Source organism: Rhinolophus hipposideros (genome assembly GCF_964194185.1).
Source record: "Rhinolophus hipposideros genome assembly, chromosome: 10".
NCBI lineage: Eukaryota > Metazoa > Chordata > Mammalia > Chiroptera > Rhinolophidae > Rhinolophus > Rhinolophus hipposideros.
The window spans coordinates 7,814,765-7,837,828 of record NC_138056.1 but is presented as its reverse complement, the minus strand read 5'-3'; the positions used below and the strand labels follow the sequence as shown (position 1 = coordinate 7,837,828).

The window sequence follows — 23,064 nt, the reverse complement described above, 5'->3', positions numbered from 1 at the left end:
GGGATGGCCTCCTTGCTGTTCCCCTGACAAAACCTCTTAACCTCAATTTCCTCATCTGTGAGGGAGTTGGCACTGTTTTTACTCACAACACTCTGACACCAACCTATTCTCTGATTCTCTGGACACTGGGTATCCTGCAATTCAATTGAATTCTGATACTCTCTACCCGGAGTCAGCATCAGATCCCACGAGTTAAGGGCTCATTCCCACAAGATGTCCCCATTTGAGATACCAGTTGCAAGTCCCAGGTTGTCATTGGTATTTCTGACCAACTGGCTATAAATTCAGGGCTTTCCCATAACTCCCTCCTCAAGCTCGGTAATTCTGTAGGATGACTCGCAGGACTCAGGAAAGTGCTTGTGGGGACAGAGTCCCAGAGAGCAGTTTCCAGGCTCTCGGCCTTACATGAAAAGGTGCTGGCTCGGGTAGTAGATGGCCATCAGCTGTGACTAGTTGGCCATCAGCTGTTACCAGTTAGCCATTAGCCACTGATAACTGCTGTGGCTAAACTAGGGATTTCAGATTGCAGAGAAGCACGGATTGCAGTTAGCACAGCGGATTGCTGTTGGCAAGTGAGGTTGGTTGGCAGAGAAGAGAAGCTGACGGTGGGTTGCGGATTGGGTGGCTCCTGCTTCCTGTGTTTCTAACCCAGCAGCCAGCAAGACTATAATGGTATTGATGTAGGTGATGTTGGACCTGCTAGCAATTTCTGAGTGTGGGCCGGGATCTTGTCTCGTGAAGCTGAAGAATGGAAACACTGACCAAGGAGAGGCAAAAAGTTTTAAAAAGAGGATAGTTTATTAGAGGCAGGAGAAGAGCTTGCAACTCTCGAGTGGGAGGGGGCCCCGAATAGGGGGTGCCCCATGACTGAGGCAAAAGCTCTTAATTTTATACCTTCCCTTTGCCTGCTTGGGGAAGGGGAGCTGTTTGAAGAAGGGAACTTGTTTGAAGAAGGGAACTGGTGCCTTCTAATGAAATTCGTCTACCAGGTTTGTTCTGCTTGCCCATCCTAAAGGAATTAGCAAAGTAACCCACTCTTTATCTATTAGATCTCCATTTGTCAGGCCAAAATGAATTTTATGATTAACCTCAAGGCCTTGTTACATTATGTCCTGGAGCAAAGGAGTGATTTCAAAACCTGAAGTTTTAGGATATGACTGTCTTTGTTTATTCCACCGGGGGCCTCCCCGTCTACCTCGGGACCTCCCTGTCTACCTAGGGACATGCTAACTCTCCTGTATCAGTGTGACTCCCCTACCTCTGGCTCCGTGGGTGTTCCTTTTTGACCTTGCCATGTCCTGCGTTCTTATGTGGGGGAGCGGGACACCCTGCATGACAGTGCTTTACTTATTATTACCAGTTTACTACAGAGGAACAGCCAAACAAAGGAGATGCATGGGGCAAGGTATATAGGAAGGAAGGTGCACACTGAAGCCACCCGAGGTGCATTACCCTCCCAGCCCCTTTGTGTACTCACTGACCTGGATGGAAGCTCTCAGGACTCTGCCAGTTACGGGTGTTTATGGAGGTTCCATTATGTAGGCCTAATTGATGAAATCACTGGCCATTAGTGATTGAACTTAATCTGCATCCCCCCCGCCCTGGAAGTCAGGGGTGGGGCTAAAATTTCCCACCCTTAGTCATGTGGTTGGTTCCTCTGGCAACCAGCTTCCAACCTGAAGCTATCTAGCACCCCCTACCCCACGCCGGGCCCTAGAGTCCCCTCATTAGCATGAAGTCAGGTGTGGTTAAAAGGGGTTTATTCTGGATGAAGTAAGATGGTTCTCTCACCTCTATCACTCAGAAAATTCCAAGGTTTTTAGAAGGTCTGTATCAGGAACTGGGACTTGAAAATCCCTGTTTCTTATTATATTACCCATAGAGACAGTAACATCTAACACGAGGGATTTTCAAGATTCAAAATGAGAATTTGTTTACATGTCAGAGCGGGAACAGTGCTCGTAGCAGTCTGTCTGGTTCCCAGTTGTTCAAGGCAGCAAAAATATAACGCTCATTTGTTGTCTACAATGTCACAATATTCCCAATGCTTCACTAATCCTGAGGGGCCATGGATTGACGTGTGTACCCCCTGGGCTTGGCTGGGCAGAGACAGAGGAACGTGAGAAAAGGAAAGTGAAGACCAAAGCCGGTAGGGGGAAGGAAATCAATGTTTTCTCAATGTTCAATATCCTGTTTCCCCGAAAATAAGACCTAGCCGGACAATCAGCTCTAACGCGTCTTTTGGAGCAAAAATGCGTTAGAGCTGACTGTCCGGCTAGGTCTTATTTTCGGGGAACCACAATATAAAACAGGCCCAGCATGATTATCTCCTTTTACAGATAAGGAAACAGGCGTGGAGTAATGAAGTAATTTGTTCAAGTTCACAAACTCTGGCTCCCAAACTTGCCTTTAATTTCCTGAGTGATAGGGGTGCTAGGAGCATCTTCTGTTGTAGTATTTGGTCTTTGATCCTGGTTCCTGACACAGACCTCCTACATCCCTTGGAATTTCCTGGGTGATAGGTAGGAGTCTTTTGTTCTAATTCAGTGACTCTTGATAGGTTCCTGGGTAGATTCAGGATGGGGGCTAGTTATCAGGAAGCTTGGCACTTTCAGCCCCACCTCTCATTTTCCAGGGAAGGGAGAGGGGCTAGAAATTGAGTTAATAATTAATCACACCTACAGGATGAAGGCTCCATAAAAATCCCCAAAGTACAAGGTTCAGAGAGCTTTCCAGTTGGTGAACACGTCCATATGCTGGGAGAGTGGTGCACCCCAACTCCATGGGTACAAAAGCTCCCACGCTCAGGACCCTTCTGGACCTCGTGGCCCTATGTACCTCTTCATCTGGCTGTTCATCTGTGTCCTTTATCATAGCCTTTGTTATATAACTGGTAAATGTGTTTCCCTCTGTTCTGTGAGCTGTTATACTCGTAGAAAATCATTCCCTGTTTGAGAAAAGCGTCCTAGGAATTGGTTTGGAAAATGAGGATTTCTGATGAGTACACTAACCCTTCTCTCTAGACTTTCCCAGGCCGCTGTTGTACCCTAGATCCTAAACTTGAGCTGCAACTACCAGCTGGATTTCTGGCCTCCAGCCAGCCCTGCTCCCTTTAGACTGGCTAGTCCCCACAATCCAGATTGGCACGTGCCAATAATTTAATCTGTTTTATTGCTACTGTTTCTCCTGATAAGGGTTTTGTACAATCAGGTGGTTTTTGTATATTGATAAAGACTTAGTCTTTGAAAGCCAAGGGACATTCTGTCAGCAACCAATGACCTCAGTTCAGTCCCGAATGGGTTTTTCCTCCAACTGCAAGTTTTCATGTCTACCTGTCCCTAGTTCATAGTTATACCCCTAAATGCATATAGACAGAATTTCACCTCCCCCTAAATTCTCTTAATTCAATATATTCTGCAATATCTATCACATTTTAAAAGCCTTCAGTCCATCTTTGCATTTCAAAACAGGACATTATAGTCAGCAGTATTTAATGGTGATATTTAAGTACAGTAAATAAAAACTTAAAAATAAAATAAAAGTTAAATGCTTTTAAGGAAAAGTAAAAATATAAAATAAAAATCACCCATGTAATTCTTAAAAAGAAAGAAAGAAAGAAAGAGAAAATTATTGAACCTGAATAGGGGGTCTTGGGAACCCCCAACTTATAGTCAAGTTAAACAGAAATGTCGGTAAGCTCGGGACTCACTACTTGTGACTGGTGTCTGAAGTGGGGACAGTGTTGTAGGACTGAGTTCTTTACCTGTGGGATCTGATGTTAATTCCAGGTAGTGTCAGAATTGAATCATAGGTCACCGGGATGTTGTTGGGAGAATTGGTTGGTATGGGAAGAAAACCTACACATTTGGTGTCAGAAGTTTTGTGAGTAGAGTGTAAAGGAAACTGATTTTTCCTTTTAGCAGGGCAAGAATATTCCAAGCAGAGGAAACTGAAGGAGTAAAAATCATGAAGGAGTGAGCTTGGGGCTCAATTTCTAGCCCCTCTCCCTTCCCTATGTGAGGACCAGGAGAATTTCAGAGGCTGGGACTAGGATCTATGGCAAGGAGTCAGAGGAGACATTGAAGAAATAAGTTGGGTTGAATGAAAGGCTTCTGGAGGCTTAAGGAGCTTGCATTTATTATTTTTTTTAATTGGAGAAGGGGAACAGGACTTTATTGTACTTCCAGGACTTTTTCCAAGTCAAGTTGTTGTCCTTTCAATCTTGGTTGTGGATGGCGCCATCCAGCTCCAGGTCCAGTTGCTGTTGTTAGTTGCAGGGGGCGCAGCCCACCATCCCTTGTGGGAACCAGCAACCTGTGGTTGAGAGGACGCGCTCCAACCAACTGAGCCATCCGGGAGCTCAGCAGCAGCTCAGCTCAAGGTGCCGTGTTCAATCTTAATTGCAGGGGGCGCTGCCCACCATCTCTTCCAGGAGTCAAACCGGCAACCTTGTGGTTGAGAGCCCACTGGCCCATGTGGGAATCGAACTGGCAGCCTTCCGCGTTAGGAGCATGGAGCTCCAACCGCCTGAGCCACTGGGCCGGCCCCTCATGTATATATTATTTACGGCTACTTTTGACAGCAATGGCAGAGTTGAATAGCTGCGACAGAGACTATAACACATAAGTACCTACATGGTATTGAGACAGGTTAGTTAGCAAGTCGTTAGGCAGACAGGGAGGTCCCTGGTAGAATAAACAAAAGGCAGCCATATCCTGAAACTCCAGGTTCTGGAATGTCTCCTTCATTCCAGAACAAAGATATGAGAATACGCCTTGAGGTTAATAAATTATCTCCAATCCCTTCTGGCAGGACAAAGGAGCAGATCTGATAAATAGAGATGGGTTCTTAATCCCTTAAGGGTGGGCAAACAGGACAAACTTGATAGACGAATTCCGTTAGAAGGCAAGCAAGGCAAGGGAAGGTATAAAAGTAAGAACTTTTGCCTCAGTCACTGGGCAAACCGGTGGGGACCCCCTCTCATTCTGAAAGCTGCGACTCTCTTTACTCTTTACTTTTAATAAACTATCCTCCTTTACTCCTCGCCTCTCCTTGGTCCGTGCTGCCATTCTTCGGAAGGATTGAGACATGATTCTGGCACAAAGAAAATATTCTACATCACTATTCTTATTTTTTTTTATTTTTAAATTTTTTTAAGGAGGGCACAGCTCACAGTGGCCCATGCGGGGATTGAACCGACAACCTTGGTATTATCAGCCCCCACACAACTGAGCTAACTGGCCAACCCAATGGGATCCTTAATTTTGTCTCTTGCCCCACTGAGCCTAAAATATTGACTACCTGGCCCTTTACAGGAAAAGTTTGCCAACCTCTGAATTAAGGGATTATTTTAGCATTTCAGGCAAGAGACTGCCCGGGGATAGTGACAGTGGGATGGAGAACACTGGATGAATTTGGGAACCATTCAGGAGGTAGACTGTCTGCGTACAAGGGTTGAAAGGAGAAGTCTAAGATGATTTCCAGATTTCTTGGTTGAGCACTGAATGAATGGGTGGTGCTAGCCAGTCCAGGAATGCCAAGAGGGAGAGTGGAACTGGGGGCAGGGGAAATATTGGGACCGTGAGGGAAGAGTGAGAATAGTTTCCAGGCCTATTTTGTGTGATAGTCTGACTTCTGAGTTATGCCATTTGTGTGTGTTACCAAAGATGCTAAGAACAAACATCTCAAACTCTTTAGGGCCTGAGGCTGGTGTGAGGCACCTGGCATTCAAAAGGCTTTCCTGCTGTAAAGGTGAACAGGTACCTGTCTGAATTTCCAGTTGGATCAGCATCAGCTCTGTCAAATCAGAACCAGCCTCCAAAAAATGAAACCAAAAGCCTGTGGAGGCACTGGGAGGAATTGGGGTTGGCCCTACGTCCTTCCCTTGTCCATTGCCTAGTTGTCTGGTGAGGTTGGATACTGGGGAGAGGGAGGGCCTGCCTCTGCAGGTTTAGAGTAGCAGCCACGTGAGCTGATCCTTTGGGGGCCTTGGTTCCTGCTGAGGTGTGGGGGCAGTTGCTGAGATGGCCAAGACCATCTGCTCTGTCATTGGTCCTGCGGTCTTGTTCTCTCGGAAGCAGCCCAGGCCTGGAAGAACTATTCCCTTGATCGCCTGCAGATGGCACCAAAGTGATACTATGGGAATGGAACGGGCCTTGGGGCAGAGGGAGGATAGAGAATCCTAACCTAGTGCCTCTTCTCTAGGCCTGCTCCAGCCTGGTAGGGGGGGAGGAGTGGCGTTCACAAAGCTTCCTCATTCTTTCCCTACTTCCTGCTCAGGCAAGAAACAGCCCTTGTCTCTGGGGCCAAGAAAGACTCCTTCAGGCAGGAGGGGGTGCTTTGTGGAGGGTGGACTGATGCCATTTATGTCCAGATGTCCTCTCCTGCCCAGCTTAAGCCATTTCCTCTATCTTCTGGCAGCTGGATCTGTAGGACTCTTGCTTCCGAGGCTTGCAGGGCACAGACCTCATCTCTGAGAAGCATCCTGGACCACACGCCCTCCGCCATCCAGGCTTGCTCCCCATACTCCTTTTTCCAAACCATTTCTTCCTCCTGGGCTGGGGGTGGGGTGGGGATGGGACTCTGGACTCTTGAAAGAGCAGACTGGAAGAGTAGGGAAAGGTGTGTGTCTGAAACTAGATGTGGTTTCTGGTCTTCACATGTGAACAGCCTGGTGCTGTGATAACACAGATGGTGGAGCCACTGAGGTGCTGTCCCTACAGTCTCTCTCATCTTAACTCTTCCCTGAGGGGCTCATTCTCCTTTCAGAGATGAGGACACTGAAAATGAGACTTGCCTAAGGCTGTGTGGTGAGGCAGGACTTGTGCCTGGGACAAGGGACAACTGTGAACTGCCAGCCCCATTCCTGATCCAAAACCAGCTTTGACCTCCCCTCTTGGTCAAAGTGAGGCCACACCAGTTTCATTTCAGCACTTTTGCTCTCCCCACACTGCTCAGCTTCCTCAGTCCCTCTGCCTCCCAGGACCAATGCCTTTAACACAGGGCAGGGCATTTAGCTCTATAGGGGGCTCAGGGCTAAGTGGAAGCAGTGGGAAGGGAGGGGCCCTCTCTGAGTCTTGAGCTGACAACCCAGGAAGCTGTGCTGGTGGTAGGGCAGGGGCTTGTGTCCTAGCGTCAGTGACCACAGCGCTGTGCTCCTGCTGGGCCCTGGCCAGCCTATTCTGTCCACTTCTTCGGTGGATTGCCCTGCCCCTAGTGTTGGAAGCTTCCTTTTCAAAGGATTCTGGGAGTCCTGACGGTTATGTGTGGGGTAGCTCTCCAATCCCCCTCTCCGCAAGGGTTCAGCCCCACCCAGGACCTTATACTTCTAGGCCAGCATTGCTGAAACTTCAGCCTACGTCACAATCACCTGGATGGCTTGTTGAAACACATGGCCGGGCTCTACCCCTAGAGTTTCTGATTCAGTAAATCTGGGGTGACCCTGAGAACTTATATGTCTAGCAAGTTCCCAGATGGTACTGATGCTACTGGTTAGGGCCACTGTGCACTGCAGGATTAGCTTAGGAGGTCTGGGTTCTCCAAACGTTGTACATGCCAAAGAAGAGTTTGACCCTTGTTTGGCTCCTGGGAGATAATCCTTAAGCCCTTGGAATATCCTGCCTGCTAAGAGTGTCTTTGCTCACCTGGGGGCCTGGAACCACACCAGATTGTCTATGCTAGCAATGTGATTTATATATAGTGAGGGCCTTGGGCCGTATGGTATCAGTTTAACCTCTGGAGGAGCTGAAGACTAAGGTCGGCCATGTCTACATGAGCAGCCTCTAGTAAAAACACTGGACACGAAGGCTCCAGTGAGCTTTCCTGGTTGGCAGTATTTCATGCATGTTGTCACACATCATTGCTGGGAGGATTAAGTGCTGTCCCATAGCTCCACTTGGAGAAGAAACTAGAAGCTTGCCCCGGTCTCTCCTGGACTCTGCTCTATGCGCCTTTATCCTTTGCTGATTTTAAGTTGTACCCTTTCACTGTAAGAAACTCTAACCCTGAGTATAACAGCTCTGCTGTGCTCTTTGGCTTGGACTGCAGGTACCTCATCTCCACTGTCCAGGAATCAGGAGTCTGTGAACTACGTGGAAGCCTGCGTGTTGCTTTGTGGGGTAACCCCGAGCAGTCCAACTGCGTCACTGGGCTTTCGTTTCCCTGTCTCTAAATGAGGCTTTGGAGCAGTTCTGTCCTCCGTGGGTGTGACAGGGCTCCCAGAGCAGCCACATATGGCAAAGCTGATAAGGAATATGCTGGTTTATGGGCAGGGGCAGTTTATCTCCCCTAGTTTCCCTACTTCCAATAGCCAGGTCTTCCCATTACAGCTTTACTCACCTGAGCAAGTGACCCTGGGGTGCTGGGGCCCACAGGTTTCAGTAGATCCTGTCACTCAGTGCTGTCCCTCTTGGGACCCTGTCAGGGCAGTGGCCCACATTCCATGGTACTTGGGCCCTCCCTGTCCCATCCTGCCCAGGCCTAAGACCAAGTCCTTGATCCAATACAGAGAGGAAGGACCCTTAACATCTGCTGGTTATGTGGCTTTATTTACAGACTCAGCCCTTGCTGAGGATGGAAGGAAAGAACACTTGGGGCCAGGCTGGGCCTGGAGATAAGGGTAGCTGGGAGGCCATGCATGGTGGGACTGGGGAGTTCACAGAAGAGAGCCTGTTGGCTAGGCCAGGCCTGTGTGGAGCAACCAGAGGCAGGCAGCATGCAGGAGGCCTGGAGGGATCTGCATGGAGCAGATGTATCCAGGTGATGGCTGTGGACCAGGGAGGGAGGGACGGAGGACTTCTCTGGGGCAGGGGTTACAGGTGTGAGGCTGGACAGCAGGTTCCCCTGCCCCTCACTCCCAGGGAAATGACAGAGTGGGACAGACAGGACACCTGGCGCCTGGTCCTCCTGCTGCCTCTGGACTTGATGTGTGACTAGCCAAGCCGATTCCCTCTGGTGTCATTGACCTGCTGATGCTTAGACATTTGCCTTGGGGGTGACCCAAAAAAGGGATGCTCTGGGCACATTGGTAGGGAGGCTGGACAATCCTGGAGAGTGTGTCTAGGGCCCAGCAGAGAGGGCTGTGCCTGTGGACGGAGGGGATCCCCAGCCAGGGGCTGCTCTCTTCCAGCCAAGCTCTTCTCTCAGTGGTTTGTGTCAGTTCCCTGCTGTGTCCCCAGGGGTTGTCACCTCCCACCGCCAATCCAGACCAGCCACTGGACCAACGATGACTGTAATGGTAAACCTTTCTCCTGGCCCGCCCAGCTGGCTCTGGACAGACTTCCTGCCTAAATGCAAACAAGGAATCCAAAGGCCGGATCCTCCTCCCAGGACTTCTTCCTGGTGAAGAGCCCATTCCCACCCAGCAGGGAACAGAAAAACCAGTTCCCCCGGGTTCTCATCCTGCCTGGGAACAGCAAAGCTTGGAAAGTTGGCAGGGTCTCTGGGCTATCCAGGAAGGTGACCTCGGGGCTGGGAAGCCTGGCTGGGACTGAGCAGGGCCCTGGGTCTGCGGTCATGGCCCCTGCCCGCTCCCCTTCTACCTGGCTCTCCCAGGGACTGGGGTGGAGGGATGCAACGAGGGGCCCATCAGCACTGGCGGGAGGGCGTGCGGTGCACGGAGCCAGGGCGCTTGGGGATTTTGCGCCAGCGTCGCTTGTCCCAGCGGCAGAGCAGCAGCAGGCGGAAGGTGTCCCGGAAGGCCTTGTTGCAGAGGGCATAGCACATGGGGTTGACGGTGCTGTTAACGTAGCACAGCCAGTAGCCCAGCTCCCACAGGGTCTCGGGGACACAGTCCTTGCAGAAAGTGGACACCAGCACGATGATGTTGTATGGTGTCCAGGTGAGGATGAAGGCCAGCAGGATGGCGCTCAGTGTCCGAGCCGCCTTCTTCTCCTTGACCAGCGAGAAGGTCTTCCGCTTGGCCAGCTGCTCCTTCCCACGGGGCTTCTGGCCCTTGCCCGCTCGCTCGCGCCCCTTCCTGGTTGGCCTTTTGACTGTATTCGGGGAGCTCCTGGGGGGCTGCTTGGGGGGGGCCTGTGCTTCCGGGTCCACCATGGGCATTTTGATCACCACCTCGGAACCAGGCTCCTCACCCTCTGACGACGTGAGGGACTCCATGGAGCCTTCATCCTCCTCCTCTTCCTCCTTCCAGCTGTAGGCCTGTAGCAGCCTGGGGGCCCGGCAGCAGCGACAGCAGCGCCCTGGGGGGGTGTCCGCTGAGCCCTCAGCCCCCGGCTGGGACCGCTCTGAGCTGCTGCTGCTGCCACCTCCCTTACCTGGTGTCTCAGAACCCTGCAGGGCCGCCAGCTCCCGGGCCCGGTTCTCCGTTTCCCGGTAGATGCGCCAGTAGAGTGTGCACATGACTGTGACAGGGAGGTAGAAGGCGGCCATGGCGGTGCCGAAGGTGATGATGGGCTGCGAGAGGAACTGAATGTAGCACTTCCCAGCCAGCACCGTCCGCTCCCCCACCAGGTACTGCCAGAACAGGATGGCTGGGGCCCAGAGGACGAAGGAAACCAGCCAGGCCAGGCCAATCATCAGGGCTGCCCGGCGGGGGGTGCGCTTAGCGCGGTAGCTCAGGGGCCGGGTCACGGAGAAGTAGCGGTCAAAGCTGATAAGCAGCAGATTCATGACGGAGGCGTTGCTGGCCACGTAGTCCAGAGCCAGCCAGAGGTCGCAGGCCAGCGTGCCCAGAGCCCAGTGGCCCATGAGCAGGTAGGTGGTGTAGAGGTTCATGGAGACGGTGCCGATGATGAGGTCGGCGCAGGCCAGGCTGAGGAGGAAGTAGTTGTTGACTGTCTTGAGCTCTGTGTTGACCTTGAAGGAGATGAGTACCAGCAAGTTGCCTGTCACTGTGGCCAGTGACAGGAGGCCCGTGGTGATGCCAATGAAGGCCACTTGCCAGGGACCTTTTCCTGGTGCCAGGACGGTGATGTTGGGGCTGACGGCGGGTGGGGCTGAGGTATTCATGGTGGCCAGCTGGGGCTCGGGGGCAGCCCGCTCCTCTAGTCACACGACAGGGCTTCCTCAGGGGGAGGTCATCACCTGAAAAGAGAGGACATTGGCTTTGCTTGGGCTGCTGGATATCCCCTATAGCCTGGAGTGGACGGTGCTAGGAACGCAGCCACTGTCCTGCCAGAGCTTCAGGCCAGACTGTGTCACCCTCCCCTACCAACTGGTCCCTTCCTGTTCTGGTGTCCACACACGGTCATTTAGAATGCACATTCCCAGCCATGAATGGATTTGCCAGCAGCATGGAGGTGGGGTGGCTTTGGAATCCAGAGATCTGAACCCTCATTCCAGCTACACCGTTTAGACTCTGAGCCTCAACTTTCTCACTGAGAAATTGCTACTAATCCCTGTCTTGCTTAACTGATGTGGAAGGAGTCAGGAGATTCGCTTTGAATACAGTACTGCCAAATTTTCAAAGCATTTCACTCAATTTTATTAAAGCTCTCATGTACTGAGTAGTTGCTACACACCAGACACTTCATTGAATTATCTAATTTAACTCTTGTACATCTCTAGGAGGAAGGTCTCTCATGATCCTCATTTCACTGAGGCAACCCTACCTCCGAGCAGCCACAAGGCCTGGCCACGGCGACACAGGTGGGGAGGGTGATCAGAACCCACTTCTCTGTCACTCTTTGAGCATGTGGAGCTCCAGTGGGATAATTCCATCAAATAAGGAGAGATAGAAGGTAGGGGAGGGCTCCAGAGAAGAGAGGGGGAAAGAGATGGGAGCAGAGAGGCGCTGTGTGTGTGCATGGAGAGAAAGAGAGAGAGAGAGAGAGAGAGAGAGAGAGAGAGAGAGAAACGGTTTGGAGCTGGATGTGACCCTCTCTGAGGGCAGCAGGGAAACTTGCCCTGGGCCTGGACGCTCCCCTGTTGGCAGATCTGGAGTAAAAGCAGGCAGCAGGGGCGAAGGACTCAGCTCCCAGATAAGCGGGGGTCTGGCCCCAGATGGGGTGTGGGAGGCCCCCTCCATCTCCCCACTCTGTTCCAGGACTCCAGCTGAGTGGGGGGCAGCTAGGGGAACAGGAAGATCCCCCAGATTTTTCTTGAAGCTGGAGTCAAGCCCAGGAACTAAATGTGGGTAAAAGGAAAAGCCAGGGCTCTTAGCAACTTCCTGGCCTGGCAGGCGGTACCCGCAGCTCAACCATGGCCTTGCTGCTGTGTTTTGTCTGGTCCCTTCCTGTGTTGGGCCTCAGACATCCATCTGTCCGTTGACAAGATTGGGGTCTCCTCCTGCAGGCCTGCAGCTGTAGCTTCAGGGGATATACCATTGAAAAAATTCCAAGGGAGAGATTTAGGGCAAGGACCCACCAACCATTGGTGTCCCTGGGGACCTGGTCTGTGACAGAGAGACTAGAGTGCCATACCTGTGAGGGGGTTGCTGCGTGATAGATGGCCTTGGGGGTGTGTGGCTGCGATGGTGTGTAACCCAGAGTGTGTGTGGTGGAGGCATCTCCACGGCTCATGGTGAGCTGTCGGTATGTGAGAGTGATTCTCAGTGTGGGGAGTTCAGAGTGTGACCCATGGACAAGAAAGACTGCGGCTATCAGTGTACGTGTGGGACAGTCTGCATGTGAGGGGGCACATGTAACATCCTGGTAGAAGGACCTGGACTCTGGAGCCAGACTGTGTGCATTTGACTCCAGGCTACACCATTTACTGGATGTGCGATCTCTGCTCGTGACATAACTTCTATGTGCCTCGGTTTCTTCAACTGAAAAACAGGGATAATACTAGTCCCTAGCTAACAAATCAAAGAATTATTGTGAGGCTTAAACGAGTCAATCGATGTAAAGTGCCTAGAACAGCCCCACCATATGGTAAGCACGGTTCCCATGGAGTTTTAGCATGTGTGGCAATGAGGGCTCCCTCCTGCCTAGTAGTGTCTGTTTGTTTGATTAAAGATTCCTAATACGACAATAGCAACGAGTAGTAATACTGATCATTGCTGTTATTTAGTTCTCCCTGAGTACCACTTGCTGCTCAAAGCACTTATGTTCCTTATGATAGTTAATCTTCACCGGAGCCTATGAACTAAGCCTTGCTCCATTTTACAGATGAAGAAACTGAGGCTGAGAAAAGCAAGAGAATTTTCACAAGGTACACAAGTAAGGTAGGAACCAGGATTTGAGCCCAAGCAATTTGTTCCACTGAAACTTTATTTATAAAAATTGGTGGTCGGCCCTGGTGGGGGGCGGGCATAGTTTGCCAATTTGAACTTTTAAAAGATACATAAAACTGTTATGTATTTTGCTTACTGAGTTTTGTTGCACCCTCCTTCCTTAACCAAAGTCAGGCGCCGGGTGGGAGGCTGGGATCAGATGTACCTGCTGTGGCTAACCCCGTGAGGCTGCTGGAAGACACCACCCTTGATGGGTTACGCTGCACGACACTTGTCTCTGATTAGAACTTAGAGCTGTTTAATGCCCATTGCACAAATAGCACAACTGAGGTCCAGAGAAAAGGGGGAAGCAGGCATCGTGTAGACCATGGTCTCCTGGCTTCTAGACTGGGTGCTGCTCCTCCCTGTCCCCCAACTCCCAGGTGCCTCTGAGTAGCTCTGTAGCCCCAAGTGGCAACCTGGGCCGAGCCCTGAAAAGGCTCTGTTAGAAGAGGAACTTGCTGGTCCGAGAGGCCACACTCCGTGCAGCTGCCTTCAATAGAGCAGCCTGAACGCGGGGTCAAGCACTCCATTCATTCCTCACTGTACCCGGGCCTTAAGCCTCAGCAGGGCTAGGACGAGGGTGAGGAGGGTGAGGCACTGCCTTGGGTGCAAACTTGAAGGTGGTGCCCAAAATCTCAGTAATCAAGAAAATAATAGTTTAATGTAATATTTAAAAAATGGAAATTAATGCGAAACATCCATTATGGACAATTTTAAACAAAGACAGGACCCAACCCTGCACTTGCACAAACATACCGTCCCCCATGCCTCGCCCTAATCCTGGTGCTGGTTCCAGTGAAACTTTATTTACAAAAGCAGATGGCCCACCTGCCTGTGGGCTGTACTTTGCTATTTGATTTCTAAAAATATTACATTACGATAGTATTTATCTTGACTGGGGAGGTTTTTTTGTGTCCCCTTAAATTTCACTCTGAGGGAGTGCCTCCCTCACCTGCCCCAGATTCCCGCATTGTGGACCACACGCAGCCCTGGGTATGAATGTCAAAGCCGTCCCTTCCTAGCTGTGTGACCATCAGCAATCATCTAACCATTCCTTCCCTGGCTGCCTGCATCCCCCAGCTGATGGGGACAACAGTATCCAAAGTGCCTGGCACTGAAACGACAGTTAAAAGCCTCTGTTATTATTCCTGATTCCTCATTCTGATCCAGCACGCAGCCCCTTTAGCCCTGCCCCTTTGGCCCTGCCCCTTCCTCTCCAGACCCCAGGCACAGACTTTCTCTGGTCCCCAGATTGCTTGTTTGTACAATGGAGGAGTTGGATGGATCAGTCTGGCGTCTGTGGAGATTTTACAGAGTCCTGAAGCCAACATCTAAAGACGCTAAAAAAAAAAAAAGACCCAGGTCCCTGAGGCTAGGCTGCAGAGGCTGACAGCTTACTTAGGTTCTCTCAGCTGTGGCTGGAATGACATCTCCTCACGGTGAGAACATGGCAACCGCTGCCCATACAAGCTCTGGTTGGAAGCTAGCTAGGGCTTTGATGAATTAATGAAAGGATTCAGAATGGGAGACCTGGGAGAAGTGGTCCTTGGCAGTGAGGAATCCTTCTCCTTAATGGCTGGAAGTCCCTTCCAACACATTCATTTTAATAGCCATATTGATAGCCACCATGATTAATCACCGCCAGTGTGCCAGTCACTTGATGTATGATATTATTTCCCTCAATCCACAGGACACCCCAACAGGGGACGCTTATCTCTGTTTTATAGGTTAAGACACTGAGGCTTGGGGGCTGAGTGACTCCCTGATGGTCTCACAGGGACTTTGCCTCTACCTGTGGGCTCCAGGGCCTGGTTTCTTTTTACCTGGCTGACCTATGAACTGTGAGGGCTAAGACCTCCCATCTGAGACAACTGGGAGAAGAAGGCCACAGGTTCTGGGGAGATGGACCCCGATTCTTGCCACCCCCTGGGGCTTCTGAGCCCCTGAGATGCAGCTCAGAGCAGAGCTGTCAGTGACTCTGCCTTTTCTCCACAATCAGAAGCAGGTTTCCTCCCCAAATGTCTCTCGACAGGGATTTGCTCAGGCAGTGTCCTGGAGGCCTGCTCTTGTCCCTGCTGTGTGACTTTAGGTCCTTGCTCTGGTTCCTGCTGTATGACCTTGGACAAGTCTCCTTAACTCTTGATTGGGGGCAATTCTCTGCCTGTTCAAGGCTCCTGGGGGTCAGCACGGTGATGGTTGTGAAAGAAGCAGCCTTCCTGTGATTGCGTCTTATTCCCCTGGGGGGACGAGCCCTGGGCTGAGAGTTGGGGTGCCAGGGTTCAGGAGCGCTCCAGAATTTCTGCAAAGGAGGGGCTTAGGGTCAGCCATGTGGTTGAAAGTGGCGCTGGAAGCTGTATTTACATAGCATATTCTGTGAAACATACATGGGGGGAAGAGTTGGTCAATGGGGATTGCAGGGGATGGGCGGAGGACTCCCCAAGGAAGACCTTGGTGTTGCTTCTGCCTAGTTTTAAGCCCTGTCTCTGTTCTTGTCTCGCTGTATGACCTTGGGCAAGTCACTGTTCTGACCTGATAACTGTTCTGGACGATGAGTGTTTTGTGTGTGAGGGTGTGTGCGTTGCTGAGTAAGAATAAGAATTAGGGGGAGAGTCTATAGCTTTGTGGGGATGGGTTGGGACTCATTCTCTGAGGGTGTCACGTTTGGGGTCCAACAAGGTGGTAAGGAAGCAGGGAAGTGCTTTTCTGCCCCGGACTGTGGCCTCTTTGTGAAGGTTGTTGGGAGTTTTTAATAATATTATTTATATTATTATAGCAACTGGTATTTACTGACTGCTTCCGATATCTCTAAGCATTATATACATTATTTAATTGACCTGTTTAAACTTCTTTGCCAAGTAGGTTCTATTATCCTCAATTTGCAAAAGGGGCAACTGAGGCTTTGAGACCTTAAGGACCTTATAGCTAACTCGTCAGCAATGCAACCAGGATTTGGACCAAGGCAATCTGCCTCTAAGACTAACCTCTTAGACCCCTACTCTACACTGCTATTGTGGGGATGCGGGACTTAACAGCTTTCTTGCCCTCCTTGACAAGCTTGGCCAAACTCTAGTTTGAATCAGTCAATTGTGAGGAGCCAGTCATTCTTCAGAATGTGGTCAGTGTGTGTGTGACAGTGTCTGTTGTTATCTGTGTGATGTGTGATGACAGTGTGGTGCGAAGGGGCTGGTCCTGTCATAGTTCTCTGAGAGGCAGGGTATGAGCTGTGTCTGCCTCACTCACTGCTTTTTTTGAGCACATAGTAGTTGCTCAATAAATATTTGTAGAATAAATACATGAATGTGTCCATGGGGTCGTCCTGCTTGGGTTTCAGGCCCGGGGGCACGAGGATGAGCCTGGAGACCTCAGGGCCAGCTCCAGAGCCTGGTCGTCTGTTCCCTCCAGTTCCTGTAACTCCTCACCTACCAAGCTCCTCTCCTGGGTGAGGTCCTGCCTGGCTTGAGAGCACAGGAGAACAGCCTCGGGCATCTTCATCTGGGGACCAAGGAAACCCAGCCTCACCTGCCACTAGGAAGCTGAGTGAGGAGTGACAGGATAGGCATGGGCGTGAGTTGGTGCCTGTCAGTGTTAAGGGAGGAAAAAGTCATCCTGGACTCAAAGAGTTAAGGGATGAGGTCAGAGCCTCTAGCATGGCAGGCCAGACTATTGACCGCCAGCGCCCTGGACCAATCCCCTGGGGCTGGGGATCTGGTTGATGAGAGGAGGGGGAGGGGAGAGAGTCACTGGGGGAGGCTGGGAGAGATTGCTGGGGAGAGGGATTCCTGAACACAAGTGTCTTCAGAATCTTACCACTGGCCAAGTAGTGGAGAAGGGGAGGCAGAGAATGAGGAGGTGCTGGGGAAGAGATCCAGGAGGGAGGAATGAAACCATCTTGTGATTCTGGGCCGGGAAGCTGGCAGAACCTGGACTGAAGAGAATGGGTAATATTGGGGAGGAGGAGGTACGAGGTGCGGGCTGTGGGGCTGGGCACCTGGGACCTGACTTGGGCAGTGAAGAGAGTCTCTTGACTTGTCCCTTCTGCTGGGGCCATAACCCAGAAGCCAGCCTGTCAGAGGTGGCCCTCTTCCCCTTGGGTTCACTTTTCTCTGAAGGCTGCTCTTGACCCATCAAAGGTGCACAAGACTTCCACTTCTGATGCCTGGCCTTGGGAATGAGGGGGTAAACAAGTACACTGTATCACATAGTCAGGCTCCATAGTTACCACTAAGAGTGCCAACTAGCCCTGAGGAGGGCAGCAGCCATCAGTTAAATGCTCATAAAGGCACTGCTGAGCCGGAAGAGGAGCGTCAGCCCTAGAGCCACTGCCAAATACGCTCACTGTTGATGGACCTTAACCAGTGGCCTGGCTTCAGCCAGGCCATGCCAGAGCCTGGCAGTTAGCAGGCTGGGCCTAGACCTCACTTTGCCTGGTGGCATCAGAAGTGCTGGGCCCCTCATCCTCCTCTCCGCATGCCCCCTGCTCTTCACTCCTTGTGCTCCCTTCCCTGTTTCTTTTCTTCTCTCTCCCTCCCTCCCCCATCCTTCTAGGCATCACCATGGCATCAAGCAGAGCAGAAACCTAATGCAATATTCACCCACCTCTCTCCGCCAGTCAGAGCCCAAGCTTCTGCCTCATAGAGCTTGCCGCTCCCCACCCGTCATCCTGTTCAGGCAAGTGGGAGTGTAGTGCTATGCCGAGGGCGAGGAGAATAGGGTCCAAGCCCCCACTGGACCCCTAAGTATCTCTTCTGTGATGACGAGCATGTCCCTTCCCCTTTCTCAGCCTCAGTCTCTCCACCTGTACAATGGGGAGGTTCCTTTCTAGGTCTGACGTGACCTCTGCCTAACCCTTCTTGACATTCTGGAGTCCTCTTTGCACTTCGGGATTCAGCTGTCAGATCTCCAGGCCCCAGCTGGGAAGCCAAGAGTCACATCTTATGCAGCCCCATTTCGCCATCTCCTCCCCTGCCTTCTATATCACAGTGGCGATCACCGCTTGCCTAAGCTGAGGTCAGGGGGCAGAGAACTAACTGTCATCTGACAGCTCAGTGAGCAGCTGATTATCCAGGGACAGGAGACTGTCCGGTTGTAGGAGACAGTATGACTCCTTCCGGCCAGTTGGGCAAGGCCTGGGCCAGTCTGGGTGGAGCTGCAGGTATGTTTCGTGGGAAGAGGTGGAACCCTGTCCACTGGCACTGATAACACCTGAGCAGCACTGTCTGAATGACCCAGTGACAGCTGACCACCCCTCCCCAGCTGCCAGCCCAGGAGCTGGCAACTCTGCAAGAATCAGAGCTTCTGGCCTCCAGCCCATCCCCACATTGTGGAGTCTGGGGGTACGAGGATGGGTACCTGCATGGGTGCCCATTACTGTCCATGCATGACCTGGGCATAGGACTGGGACCGGCCCGGTGGGAGCGCAAGATACTATGGACATAAGGAGGGTCCCTGCACATGTTAGTGCCACGTTCCCTGGCCGGCATGGCCATCCATGTGCCCATTTGTCCCCGGAGAGCCCTGGGGCTCTTGGCCTGGTCTCCCGCTGGCTTCTGGCCCAACACCCACCTTGGCACCCGGCTTGTCCATCTGGCCAGCAGCCTGGTTCAGTTCATCTTGGGAGGCTGAAGGCGGAGGGGTACGGTGGGATTCAGGAGGATTCCCTAAGGGCAGAGAGGAAGCGGTTCTGGGACTGGCACCCCAACTGGGGGGTCAATCTCCCACAGGACGCTGATGGCAAGGGTTGCCCCTTGGCCCCCCACCCTTCCCACTCTATCCGTGGGGTTCTGGGGACTGTGCCTGCTCCATGGCAGCCTGATCCCTTCTGGGCTCCAGGTCCAGTTTCCTAACCCGGGGTCTCCATCTCCTCTGAACCCCAGAAAAACATAGGTGTATCCACTCAAAGCCAGGAGATGGGGCATGAACCCCTTTAGCCTCTAGACCCCTCCCCAGGCCCCTCCCTTCTCTGAGGTCCATCCGCATTTCCTTCTAGTTCTGGTCCCTACCTTGCTCCCAGGACCCTGCTTCTTCAGCTCCCACCTCGCGGGAGCCCCTCCCAAACCCTTCCAAATGTACTCACCATGGGGCTGCAGGGGTCTGTAGGGTCCTCAACCCCACTGCCTCCCTGGGGGCCGGCAGCGTCTTCAGGGACCCAAACACCTGGCTCCCAGGGGGAGCTGCACCCTGTGCTGGCAGCCGGAGAGGCACAGCCAGTGATTGGCATGTCCCACCCCCTGGCACGCCAGCCTGGGGGGGGGGGTGGAGGGAGGAAGGGAAAGAGAGGGAGGGAGGAAAGGAAGGGAGGGGAGCTGGAGGGAAGCCTCAGGCGGCGTCTGGGGTTGGACTGGGTCCTGGAGCGTGACCCTCTACTCCACCAGGGTCCCCAATTCGAGCCACGAGAGGGAGGGGGTAGGACATGAGGAAGACAAGCCCAGGAAGACTAAAAGTCCAAGAAGGCGGATACAGGGAGACAAACACCCACACCCACTGCACAGACTCAGCGGCACACACACCCTCACAAAGGCACACTCTGTTTCCTTGGACTCCTTCCCCCACCCAACCTTAGAGCCCCCAACCCGCATGCACCGTGGCCCCCAACACACCCCCCGTGGTATTCACATGCCTCTTTCCTCACACACGCCCTGCCCCCTGCACATGCCCACGCACCTACCCACCCACCCAGCCCCACACCCTGCTCTTCCTCCCGCTGTGAAGGAGCTAGATTCCTTCTGTTTGGAAATGACACATTGGGCCTCACGTGAGAGGCTCCAACTTGGAACAGACCCAGAGGGCTGGCGTACCCCCGCCCCCCGGCCCCCTCCCTGGGGGCTGAACAGACACGCCTGGATGTTGGGCTGTGTGCTCTCTCATCTGTCCATGCTGCATAGCCCGGTGTGAGGGTATACGGGTGTCTGGTTTGTGAAGATGAGGGCGGGAGGGGGGGTGTCAAGGGGGGGGGTTGTGTGCCTGCTCCAGGTGCTGCTGAGTGCCTCACACATGTGTGTCCCTGAGCACACATGTCACCATGCAGCCTGTGGAAATGCAGGTGTCACCCTGTTGGTCTGGAGCCAGGATGACTGTGTACACGTGTGTCTGTATTTGGTGTGTGTCTGTCTGAGTGTTGCCCAACTGTGGAACTTGTTAATTCTGACAGCGAGGCAGCCTCTATCTCCCTGCCTGCTCCACCCCCAGTTTCCACTTGGAAGACAGACAGACAGGCAGACAGATAGCTCTCCTCCCAGCTTGTCAAATTCTGTCTCCCCTGACTCCTACTCAAGGCTTACAGGTGTGTACCTGGGAAGTGATGAACCTGCCCTTCCACACCACATTCCTTAGACCCACCGCTTGGCAAGCACCCCTGCCCCTAGGTTGGTTTGGATTTCTGTGTTTCCTCAGAGATAGAACCCCTGGGGGCCATTTGCCATAGAGATCTGGGTGCTGCACGACCCTAACCTGGCCCTAGAAACCTCCTGGGGAGCTGACCACTGGGGAGAGAGGGGAAGGCTACTGCTGGGCTGCTATGTCCTTTGCCCTATGGGGCCATGCTGAAGGTAGGAAGGACCAGGATAATCTATTATCCCCATTACATGGATGAGAAAACCAAAGAGCAGAGAGGTGTGACTAATATGTGGCGGGTGAGTGTTTGGATTCAGGTCCCTTAGCTCTAAGCCCAAGGCTCTGGAGTCTGGTCAGGGTGTGGACCTGCTCCACCACTTTCCCCTGCTCACTTCCCCACCAAGCACCCCTCTCAATTTTGATGCCTGAGGGTAATCTGGGGCTCCCTCATGCTGGAGTTCAGTTGCCAGTGGTGCCAGGTGGAACAGAAACTGGAGTTCCTGGGCTTGGCCAGCAGCCATCCAATGCCAGTGGTAGGCAGAGGAGGCAGGCACATGTGGGGGCATCTCTACTTCTCAAAGCCAACTAGTTCACCTCCCTTCTGAGGTCGAGGAGACACTGCAGCTTGGAGAGGAATTTGAGCACTCCCCTCCCACCCCAGGGTCAGCCCGCGGGTCAGGGGTGCGTTAGAACTTGACCAGTCCCTGCCCACGGGCGTGGACTAGGCTGCCCCCTGCTGGGCTGTCGTGGTTTGCGGCTGAGGCTCTTGCGCCGTGGGGCTGCGTGCACTTGTGCGCGTACACGTGGCTGAGTGTGGGGGTGTTAGGCCTCCACGCTCCACATCCATTTCCGAGTCTGAATCAGGCTCTCTCCTTGCCCCCTCCCCCCAATCTCCTTGGTCTCCCTTTTCTCTTCTCCCACCGCCTCTGCACACGTCCCTTTAGAAATAAAAACACTTATTTTGTAGGCGGGAGAGGAGGGTGTCCAGCTTTCCCCTGCCTCCTCTAGAGTGTCCTCCCCAGTCCAAGCGGTTTCCTCTTTAAGTCCGTGCTGCCGCGGAGGCAGGGTGTGACGCCGCTCCCTCACCCTCACCCCTGCCGTGGCTGTATGACTCTTCTCTGCCCAGGTCTTCATGGCTCGGTCCCATGACCAGATGGGGAAACTGAGGCAGGAAGGGAGAAGGGAGATAAGGCCGGGAGAAGCTCTCCCACCCGGCTCTCTCACCGCCCCCGCACCCGCGCCCGATTTAGCCACAGGGAGGCTGGGAACATTGTCTTTATTTTAAGCCGCCGAGTGCGGCACGAACGCTGCTGCTCGCGACAAAGGGCTTTGCGAAGCAGCCGCAGGCAGCGCACGTGGGGGCCCGCTTCCCCTCCCCCCTCGCGCGACCCGCAGCCACTCTGGAGCGGCGGGGCCTGACCTCAGCCAGTTCTGTCTTCTCTCTGGCCGGGTGGGACCCGGGCTGGTGCCGGGCATCTGGGTCTTCGCTTCTGTAGGTTGCTACTTTTGATCGCTTGGCCGAGGATTCACTCCGCCAGGCCACCGAGGGAGCGCGGGATCGTCCCGGTGCAGCTGGGCCCCTCTTTCAGCCTCTCCACCGTGGAGGAGGGGAGAAGCTGCCCTGCGTGCGAATCCGGTTCTGTCTCTTCCCATTTGAACCGCATGTTAGTGCCCCTCACTAAGTCTCCAGGTCAGTTTCTTCATCAATGTCGTGGGAGTTAGAAACACCTCTCTGACGGCGCTGTTTGACGATTAGTTGCAGGTTAAACGTGGCACTGGCGTCTGCTACAAGTGAAAGCAGTTATTCTTGTTATTTAACTTGCACTGAGCACTTCCTATGTGCCAGGCGCTGCTAAGCGTTATGCATTCACGAACTGGTTTGTTTTTCACAACTCTCTGAGGGATGTTCTTGTTATTCCCATTGTACAGATGAGTACATTTTACAGGAGGTGCGCATCCCAGGGGATTCGCGCAAGGGCTGGGGCTGGGGCTGGGGTCGGGGTGGGAGTATGCAAGGAGCAGTTCCAGGACGGCAGAGAATCCGTGGGACAGCATTTTTAAAAGGCGGGGATCCTGTAGGAATGTCGCGGGAAGGACGTGAGCGCCCTCCACGATATTTAAACGCTTGCCCTCGGCTTGAACCCAACTCAGATCAAACCCAGATAATCTTGCCACTTCTCGGTGATGTTTCCTCAGACCTGGGAGGAGGCCGAAATGGGCGGTCCTCCTCGCCCCCACCAGATCTTTGAAGCGGTGCTGGTAGGTCCTTAGTTCCTCGGGAAGGGGCGTGGGTTGGTGTTCTCATCCGCCGTCGAGGTGACGTCCACCGGGAGCCCGGGAGGGGGGCAGTGGTCAGGGGCAGCTGGTCGTCCCGAGGGCATTCCTCCTTCCCTCCCCACCGTTGTTTTAGACCCTTAGCCTCGTCCCCCACCCTACCCCTCACCCAAGGCGAGGACCCCGGGGGAGAGTAACTCCTAGATTTAAAACGACGGTAAAATCCAGGTTCGGGGCTGCGGACACAGTAGGCCTAGTAAGGGCCCCGGGAGTCCCCACCGCCG

The 23,064-nt window shown here is 53.0% G+C and overlaps 1 protein-coding gene across 4 annotated transcripts; it reads right to left on the bottom strand.

Moving 5' to 3' along the window:
• Window positions 1–5,161: 5,161 nt before the first annotated feature.
• Window positions 5,162–19,734, bottom strand: CHRM1 (cholinergic receptor muscarinic 1). 4 transcript variants are annotated; one of them, XM_081062273.1, is made up of 4 exons: window positions 19,251–19,565; window positions 18,740–18,834; window positions 16,985–17,102; window positions 5,162–11,043 (listed from the first exon to the last, which is right to left on the bottom strand). In XM_081062273.1, exon 4 carries the CDS (start codon window positions 10,966–10,968, stop codon window positions 9,586–9,588), a length of 1,383 nt encoding a protein of 460 aa, XP_080918399.1. In that variant the 5' UTR covers window positions 10,969–11,043; window positions 16,985–17,102; window positions 18,740–18,834; window positions 19,251–19,565; the 3' UTR covers window positions 5,162–9,585. The 4 variants fall into 4 exon arrangements, 3 of the variants coding, with proteins under 3 accessions (XP_080918399.1, XP_080918398.1, XP_080918400.1); XR_013994157.1 differs by lacking the exon at window positions 5,162–11,043 and adding an exon at window positions 13,153–15,476 and having other exon boundaries at window positions 19,251–19,553; XM_081062272.1 differs by lacking the exon at window positions 16,985–17,102 and having other exon boundaries at window positions 19,251–19,734.
• Between the last annotated feature and the right edge of the window lie 3,330 nt (window positions 19,735–23,064).

What these genes read in the sequence shown, in the direction of transcription:
- CHRM1 (XM_081062272.1), bottom strand. Translation starts at nt 10,968, where the DNA reads ATGAATACCTCAGCCCCACCCGCCGTCAGCCCCAACATCACCGTCCTG.